This window comes from Microtus ochrogaster, unplaced genomic scaffold, assembly GCF_000317375.1.
Source record: "Microtus ochrogaster isolate Prairie Vole_2 unplaced genomic scaffold, MicOch1.0 UNK108, whole genome shotgun sequence".
Classification (NCBI taxonomy): Eukaryota; Metazoa; Chordata; class Mammalia; order Rodentia; family Cricetidae; genus Microtus; species Microtus ochrogaster.
The window spans coordinates 690,985-700,769 of NW_004949206.1; the positions used below are offsets into that span (position 1 = coordinate 690,985).

General features: G+C 42.7%; 1 protein-coding gene across 1 annotated transcript; it reads left to right on the plus strand.

Moving 5' to 3' along the window:
• Positions 1-2,288: 2,288 nt before the first annotated feature.
• On the plus strand, positions 2,289-3,524 carry LOC101996868 (actin-like protein 9). Its single transcript, XM_005371406.1, has one exon. The coding sequence runs from the start codon at positions 2,289-2,291 to the stop codon at positions 3,522-3,524; it is 1,236 nt and encodes a 411-aa protein (XP_005371463.1).
• Positions 3,525-9,785: the final 6,261 nt, after the last annotated feature.

Here is a 9,785-nt window from a genome sequence, read left to right on the forward strand (position 1 = left end):
TGTGGGTCAACCCTAGAGCTTCACCATACTAGCCAAGTGCTTTAAGACCCAGCTATCTCACTAGTCCTGCTAACAATTATTGAACTCTTTGTTCCCAAATGCCACTAGTATTTACTGTGGAAGCACCAGCTTGTGCATCCCAAGAGGCTCACTGTAACCAGGAGAAAGCAGAGTACACAAAGAGAAGGCAGACGGCCCTCCCCTCTCTAAGAAAATACAGAGTGGAAATGGGGACCATTTCCAGGAGGAAGGTATTGAGATGAGATTTGAAGAGGCAAATTCCTGTTCTGCTAGAAGGGGATGGGGTCTAGAGTTTAGGAGTTGGGAGAGATATCTTGGTGGTCAAGAACACTTTTTGCACTTCTTAATAACTTGGGTTCAAATCCAAGCACCTACATAGTGGTTCCCACCATCCTGTAACTCCGGTTCCATGGATCTAATGCCCTCTTCCAGTCTCTAGGGGCATACATGGCACAGACATACAGACAGACAAAACACCCATATATGTATTGTTTTTTAAAGGGAATTATGAGAATGATTGAGGCAAGTGTAGTAACAGAAAGGACAAGGAATTTGAGACAGTTACTTATCCCCCCCCGCTTTTTTTTTTTACAATGCTGGCTCTTTATTCCTTTCAAAAATCAGAAAGCCAGGGTCAAAGAGATGGCTTCATGGTTAAGAAGCTCAAGGAGATCTGGAATAAGGATCCAACAGTCCATGTAGGCACAGCAGCCTACCTGTAATTAAACCTGGGAATTCAGAGAAAGAAAATCCTAGAGCAAATAGAATTGCAAGACTACCTGCCTCGGTAAGTTCTGTTTTGATTTAAAGACCCTGTGCTGTTTGGAATGGAGAATGCTGAGTCCTCGGGGGCTAATAATATAGGGTGAAAAAGGTCAAGGAAAAGGCACCCTGACTCTGACTTGACCCCAGGACCAGGGCTTGAAATCCCACCAATCCCTGGGCTCGTCCCCAAATCAGGCTACAAAAATTCACCAATCTCAAGTCACCCTAGAAATATCTGTTTCCCAAGAACCCCTATTTGTAGCTCTGTACCCTGTTCAGTTTGCTGCTGCTTCTTACCCTAGGGGCAGCCACACTGCTGGATTCTTTCTTCCCAATAAATCTCTTGTGTGTGGTGTGACATTTTTTTCTGGAGTGGAACAAGCTGTAACACTTTTACCAGGGAGACTTTCCACTAGCAGAGCAGAGCTGTAACATTTCATCTGGCCTGAGCAGAGCTGTAATAACTTTGCTGGGGAAATCCTATAGTTGTTACACTTGCTTTGGGGAAACCTTTCCCTGGAGCAGAACTGTAAGCTGCTATGTTTACAGTAACTTTGTGGTATTTTTTTGGCTCCTGACTGCCAGGATACCTTTCCATCTGAGCTGCAATACTTACACATATAATTGAATGTTTGCGTCCCAGTATTAGGAACTGTCTTGGAAGTATTAGGAGGTGTGGCCTTATTTGGCATGTGTCACTGAGGGTGGGCTTTGAAGTTTCAAAAGCCCACACAGTTCCCTGTTAGCTCTCTCTGCCTTGTGCCAATGGATCAGATGTAAGCTCTTAGCTACAGCTCTAACAATAGCACCATGCTTGCCTGCCTGCTGCCGTGTTCCCTAAAATGATGGTCATGGACTCTAACCCTGTGGAACCTTGAGTCCCCAAATTGAATGCTTTTCCTTATACTTAACTTTGTCAGGATGTATTCTCTCAGTAATAAAAAGTAACCAAAACAGAGCCTATGCCAAAAATTGAATAATAAAAATAAACAACATTGGGCTCCCATCCACACAGGGAGATAAGTACACATGGATCACCTGCCCCCCAAACACACCCATACACAGGTGAACCTGCATACACATATGAATGCACACTATGCCCACATATGCATATGAAATAAAAAATCTGAAACTCAAGTTGGTTTGTCACCTTCAGATTCCTATTATCAGTGGGCACATGGCTGTTTATCATGGGTGATAGATACTAATTTTGGGGGAGATGATGCAGAATCAAAGACTTGGACAGAGGCCAGACTTACCTCTCCATATTTGGCTTTGTGGCCTTAGTCAACTCTGAACCTGGAGGCAGGGTTGTACCCCTTCTGACCACACCCTGTCCTTGCATTGTGAAGCCAAGGCAGGTTGAGTGATCTCATAGATATCAAAGGGGGCACCTCTCTCTCTCATTCTGCTCATGCTGGTCCTGGCTGGGCCTCTTTTTCCTGCACCCCGGAGTAAAGTTGTCAACTTTGTCAATCTTCCTCACTGAATCTACTTGCAAGATGGATGTAAATTGTCCCAAGCGCATGGAACCCCACAGGCCGCTTGACCTGAACCCTCGCTCAACCCCAGTACACAAGAATCTGCTACAAGAACCCTGCTGTGTGGTTGGTAACAAGCTGCCAACAAAGATGAGCTCTGTGGTCATCGACATGGGTTCTGGCACGTGTAAGATGGGCTTCGCAGGACAGACTCGGCCCAGCTACATCGTGGCCAGTGTCGTGGGCTACCAGCCCAAGAAACAAACCACAATGGGGCAGCCCAAGGTGGACACTTTTATTGGTGAGGCAGCCCAGGCTTGCCAGGAGTTAACCCTGATGCAGCCTGTTCGTAATGGTATTGTGGTGAACTGGGAAGCAGCTGAGATGATCTGGCGCCACATCCTGGAAAACGACCTCCGAGTTGCCACCCAGGACCATCCTCTGCTGTTCACGGACCCGCCCTTCAACCCTGCAAGCAACCGCGAGAAGCTGGTGGAAGTAGCCTTCGAGTCTCTGCACTCTCCTGCCATATATGTGGCCTCCCAATCCGTGCTGTCAGTCTATGCCAACGGGCGCGTTAATGGGCTGGTGGTAGACACTGGCCACGGGGTCAGCTACACAGTGCCAGTCTTCCAAGGCTACAACCTACCCAGTGGCATCCAGCGCCTTGACCTGGCTGGCCACTACTTGACTACCTTCCTGGCAGAGAAAATCTTGAGATCTAGCTTGCCACTGAAGAAGGAAGACATGGACACAATGGAGAGTATCAAGCATCAATACTGCTATGTGGCCTCAGATTTCCAGAAGGAGCAAGGGCGCCCTGATGACAAATTCCGGCGGTGCCTGAAGCTGCCAGATGGACAGATGATCACAGTGGGGAAGGAGCTCTTCCAGTGTCCTGAACTTCTATTCCATCCCCCGGAGACCTCGGGACCTTCATCTTTGGGCCTCCCTAGGATGGTGGAACAGAGCCTTTGCACGGTGCCACAGGAGCTGCAGGCCGAAATGGAACAAAATGTGCTTCTGTGTGGAGGCTCCTCTCTCTTCTCTGGCTTCGAAAGTCGCTTCAAGGCTGAGCTGCTGCAGTGTCTTAGTCCAGACGCCTATGTGGTTGTGGCTGCCCAACCCAATAGGAACCTCTCCGTCTGGACTGGGGGATCCATTCTAGCCTCACTGTGTGCCTTCCAGTCCCGCTGGATCCAGCGTGAGCAGTACGAGGAACAAGGTCCCGATATAGTGCACCGCAAGTGCTCTTGATTCATCGCAGGGTGGAGAGTGGTGTGGGAATAAAACTTCCATAGTGAGCACTTTCCTTTCATGTTGCATTCTCTCCCATCCCACTCGCTGAAAGCCACCAAGGAGCCTCAGGTATGAACCCCCTTGCAGACCAATAGCCGCTGGAACTTGACCCTCACACATTCCTGGGTGAAATCAGACCTAAAGCTCCTCTTCTAATCTACACCTTTGAGGCATCCCGATTCTCACCCATTCCTCCACAAGGATCCCTAACATAATACCATTCCCTAATCTCATCAACCCACCCTCCCGGCATCCTCAAATGTGTGTGTGTGGAGATACACACCCACAGACTATCATTCTGACAGGGACATGATGAAAATTAGATGATTTGTAGTTTTCCAATGTTAGTTTCTAAGTTTTCCAAGCTTAGTGGACTTGGATGTATTTTCCGTGTGTATTGACCAGTCACATTTCATCTTCTCAGAACTGTTAGTTCATTAGCTCACTTAGTAACTGGATTGTCTGATGTTTGTTTGTTTGCTTAGTCTTTTGAGTTCTTTATATATTCTAGGCATTAGTACTCTGTCAGACAGGTTGTGTGCAAAGATATTCTTTCATTTTGTGGGGTGCTTATTGACACAATTGGTTTTTGTTTGTTTGCTATGCAGGAGCCTTTTAATTTCATGAATTCTTTTTTTTTTTTCAAGACAGGGTTTCTCTGTGGCCTTTGGAGCCTGTCCTGGAACTAGCTCTGTAGACCAGGCTGGTCTCAAACTCACAGAGATCCACCTGCCTCTGCCTCCCGAGTGCTGGGATTAATGACAGTTGTTGGCCTTATTTAAGGAACAACTGGAGTCCTGCTGAGAAAATCTTCCCCTGTACCTATATTAAATTGTTTTTCCATATTTATTCTCTATGAATGTGTTGTCTGAATATCTCATGTGCATTACATGCATGCCCGATGAGCATGAGTTTAGAAGAGAGCATAAATTTTCCTGGGGTTGAATTTATAGGTGGCTGTTAGCCACCATGAGGTTTCTGGGAACTGAATCCAGTTCATTAGCGAGAACAAAAGTACTCTCAACCCCTGAGTCATCTCCCTGGCCTCCTCTGTTAGCAGGTTAAGATGGTCAGTTCTTCATTGAAGGTTTTTGGTAGCTTCAAAGTTGATAAACATCTAATTTCATTCTTATACATATAACTCTAATTATTTTTAGTTTTATTTTTGGTGTATGAGTGCCTTGTTTGTATACATGTATATGTACCATGCCATTGCCTGGTGCCCGTAGAAGAGAGAAGGGGAGTCAAAACCTCTGGAATTGGAGTTATTATGAATGACTGTGAGCCACTATGTGGGTGCTGAAAATCAAACTTTGGTCTTCTTCAAGATCAACAAATGCTCTTAATCTTTGAATATCTCTCTAGCTCCCAACCCCTTCTTTGAGACAAGATCTCTCTGCTTAGCCCTATCTGTCCTGGAACTCCTTGGTACGTCAGGATGGTCTCAAATTCATGGGGATCCTGAGTTTTGGAACTAAAGGTACAAGCTACCACACCTGGCTGGTCTGTTCCCTTTTACCAACACCGGTTTTTAGAGAGGCTATCACAGAGATAGTGGGCATCTGCAGAGAAACATCATCTATTAGCTCTAAACCGAGCCATTGTGCACATGAGCTCACAGGAGATGTGAATGCATGCTTAAGATTTACACACAAATTAACTATAATGAAATTTGACAAAAAAATCTTACCAGGAAATATAGTGAGAGTTCACACATCAAATAAAGGATATTTTCAGCTACTATTTTGTTCTAAATGTTAAACACAGGGCTGCTTCCCAGCAACTAATGACTGCTAGATGAGAGCATAAACAAAGGAAGAAAACAATGATGTAGGTCATTGGAGGGCACTGATCTGTGAAAAATAAGGGTCAGGGAAGGAGATCATATTTTATAACTCAAATAATAGTTTGTTATGGTAAATGATGAACTGGGTGTTAGTGGATTCAGCATGAGTCAGGGAATTTCTGGACTTTGCCTGATCATTGTGATCATTGGTTCTCTATTCCGTGTAGGGCACAGGCTCTTGTTGAGTATTCTGTAATTTTGAATGCTACAGCATGGGTCTCACTGTGCATTCTTCATGGTTAGTGCTGCTCTACAAATGAAGCTGCTTTCCCCTGCCTTGGACTTTGGAATGGAACACCCAGAGCATACACATGAGTTCTGACTGTCATGGGTCCTTCTAGAATCTTAGCTTTACATCTAACTGTGGATCTTCTGAGACACACCCCTGATAGCATTTCCAATGGTATTCAGACAAATAGCTTTTTGATAGAGTCCTGAACCAAATATGTCCAACATGGTTTCCTCTCATGAGCCTTAATGTTTGGGGATATGAGTTACGTCATTACACCTGAGGCTGAGATGACCTTATCCCTGAGATTTTGAACCTGAAATGCAGAGCCATGAGGCAGATAATGTCCCAGATTTTTTTAGTGTTGTAAAGTCACCTGGAAAGAAAGGAACTGGGGGCAAATGAGTGGCGTCTCCAGTCAGCAACAATAATAAAATAATATCAAAATAATATAATGATAACAATAATGATGTATTAATTCCAACATTCCACAGAAATTGGCAGGTGCTTCCTGTCACAGATGCCAGCATTTCACAGAGGGTGACTGTGCTTCCTGCTGTAGCTGCCTACATTACACAGTAGAGATAAATGGTTGCAAACTTGGTCATTTTTGACCTGATTGAAGACGTGTGACTCTGTTATTTTCATTTGATATTTACACCACATCCACCTCTTTTTCCATCTTTTCGGAATTTTTTATAAACATATTTGCATTATGTTGAGATCAGTGAAGAGCTTCTGATCTCAAACTCCTAGCGGATGATGGGGAATTTTTCAGTGAAAATTATTTTCTTTTTCCTGGGAGGTGGGGCATGATAAGGACTGTTCAAGAGAAGCTTCATTACAGGCATGGGAACCACTGCAGGGCATTTCCCAGAATGAAGAATCTGTTTAACTCTGAACATACAAGCTCACAGTCAAGGAGCAGGTTTGGGTGTGATGGGTCAGATACGTAAAATGACGAAGACACAGAAGGACTGGGAGGCTCTGGTGGCATTGAGTTAACCAGGTTTGTGTTTAAACCTGTTCTGTGAAATTAGATATCAGCTCAGGATGAGGGAAGTGGAGACATTCAGCTTGACCTATGCTAGCCAAACTGAATTAGCACTATTCACACTAAAACAAAGGGGAAGAAATGAAAATGATGAAATCTGCTTGAAATCAAACCCAGAAGAATCTCTGTAACTCATAGAAGAACAACTCTTTGTATTTCATGAAGCAGAGGCCCTTTCAGTGCCCGAGACCTTGTCACTGGAGACACAGAATGGAGACTTTTTTTTTTCTGTCTGTGGGAAGCTACTTTGGGATGCATGCAATTCTGTCCTCTTCATCAACTTGGGGATGAATTACCTTCAAAATCTAGCTACCTCCAGAATTGCACATAATAACCTCAGTCTTCACCCAGAAAGAATATGGTTGTAGTTCTTCGCATTTTTCATATCAAGGTTATTATTGGTCCTATGTTTATTAAGGATGAATGGAGCACCAGGTTAAGATGTTTTTGTATGACAATTCTTTCAGTACAAATGCCAAAGGTAATTTGTAATAAATGGCCTATATATTCAGAATGTCTGGGCCTCATAAAAGATATATAGCCTTCATCACATCCTTTTCTTTCAAGAAATATAGACTGTACTTTTTTGTGAGGCAAAATTTTGGGTAGCCTAGAATTTAGTTACTGTTTAGCTGAGGGTGGACCTTGAAACTCATGCCTCTACTTCCTGACAAGTACTAGGATTCCAGGCATGGAACATGAATACAAAAGTGGATTATCCAGTACAGTTGCATTGGCTTATTTTATGTGAACTTGACACAAGTTAGAGTCATTGGGGAAGAGGAAGTCTCAAATGAGAAAATGCCTCCTCAAGGTTGGGCTGCAGAGAAGCCCATAAAGCACTTTCTTATTTAGTGATTGCTATAGGAAGGCCTAGCACATTGTAGGAGGGCCCACCCCTTTCTTGGCTGATGGTTCTGGGTTCTATAAGAATCCAGGATGAGCAAGCCATGAAGAGCAAGCCAGTAAGCAGCACTCTTCCTTGGCCTTTTCCTCAGCTCCTGCATCCAAGGTTTTTTCTTTTTTTTGAGACAGGTTTTCTCGGGAGCTTTGGAGCCTGTCCTGAAACTCACTATGTAGACCAGGCTGACCTTGAACGCACAGAGATTTGCCTGCTTCTGCTCCAGAGAGCTGGGATTAAAGGCTTGTGCCACCACCATCAGGCTCCAAAACTACAGAGAAACCCTGTCTCAAAAAAACCACATTGAGAAGCTTGGAGGGCAGGTACATAGGGATGAAAGAAGAATGGGATTGAGATGCATGATGTAAATGTCACAAAGACTAAATAAAAAGTAAGTTAAAAATTGAGTTACCATGGTCATGGTGTCTTTTCACAGCAATAAAAAACCTTAACTAAGATACCAACTAACACATAATCAGATTTTATGTTCCTATACTCCACCAGCACAATGTCCTCTAATATTCTCTCTCTCTTTCTTCTCTGTTGTTTTTCGAGAAAGGGTTTCTTTGTAGTTTTGGAGCCGGTACTAGAAATAGCTCTTGTATATTAGTCTGGCCTCAAACTTACAGAGATCTGCCTGGCACTGCCTCCCTAGTGCTGGGATTAAAGACATGCACCAAGACTGCTTAGCCCATATATTATTTTCACATGAACTTTTGGATGTTACTATTTTTTATTGCATTCTATTAGTGTTTTTTATTATAGTTAGGAAGGAGGTATTAACAATTCCAACAGATAAATCACATGACAGATATTTGCGTGGTCTGGGTACACTAAATGAATTTATACATTTGTACAAAGCTACCCACTCTTTGTTTTGCATTGTTTGAAATTGGCATATTACAATTATGTGGTTGAGGAAGTAGAAACAGAGCTATATATTTACGCTATAATATATAATAAACCACAACAGTTCCCTGCAAATGATTGTCACTTTGTGGAAAAGCCTTTCTTTGACTTCAGTCCAAAGTCAAGGAAACTTCCAGAAATGTCCTTACTGATCAGTTTTGTATCTGCAGATTATTATTTCCTTCACACACAGTTTAAAACGTTTCTTGACTTGATGCATACAAATATCCCAACTATTCATAGAATTGTTCCATAAATAACTGCAGTGATAATACTTGCATGTTTTAAAATTCATTCTTGTATTATATGCTTTTAATAATTTTATAAATTTATATGTCTGTCATGTAAAAATGTTCTTCAAATTTAGTGAATTCATTTGATTTTGAAATATTATAAAAATCATCCTGATATTTGCAGCCTATTGTGGAACTAGCTCTTGTAGACCAGGCTGGTCTCCAATTCACAGAGATCTGCCTCCTCTGCTTCTCGAGTGCTGAGATTAAAAGTGTGCACCACTACCATCTGGCTTTGAGTGTTTTTAATATTAGTGGATTATTTAAATTGATACTGACATCTGGGAAATGTTTCTTTTAATCATTCTGTTTCTTAGTCAAGTTTCGTGCTTTTGTCTCTGAGTCAGTATGATTTCTTTTGGATACGCTGTTATACCCAAATATTTCTTTTAATTCTTTATGCTATCTTGGTAGGTTGACTACAGCACTTCATCGCCATAGAGTATCATGATATACTCCATGCATCTCTGGGGTGAACTAATAATGTTGCCAGTTTTATTCCTTTATTTGTCTTTCCCTACTGTTTTATAGCAATGCCGTTAATTAAGAATTCTTTAATGATACTAAATACTTCTGGCGTTAAAATTAATTATTATCCTCTGATTTTACAGAAATTATATCAACAGAGAATTCATAGTCATCCTTATCCTTTGGCAGAAACAGCCAAAGGACCTGGTAGACCCATGTAGGCCCCACACTTTCCATTTCAGTCTCTGTGAGCCTATGTGAGCCCTGCCTAGTTGATTTGGTGTGGCGTGTTCTCTGCAGTCCTCCATCCCTTCTTCCATAATCTTTCCTACTTGGCCTTCCTTGATCTCTGAGGGGTGGGACCTTTTGAAAACCTCAATATAGATTTTCTTTCCACGTAGTGTCTGGTTGAGTGTCGGCCATATGATGTGGGAGTGTCATATCAATCTGTTGATTTCATTGGTTAATTAATAAAGAAACTGCTTGGCCTGATAGGTTAGAACATAGGTGGGTGGAGTA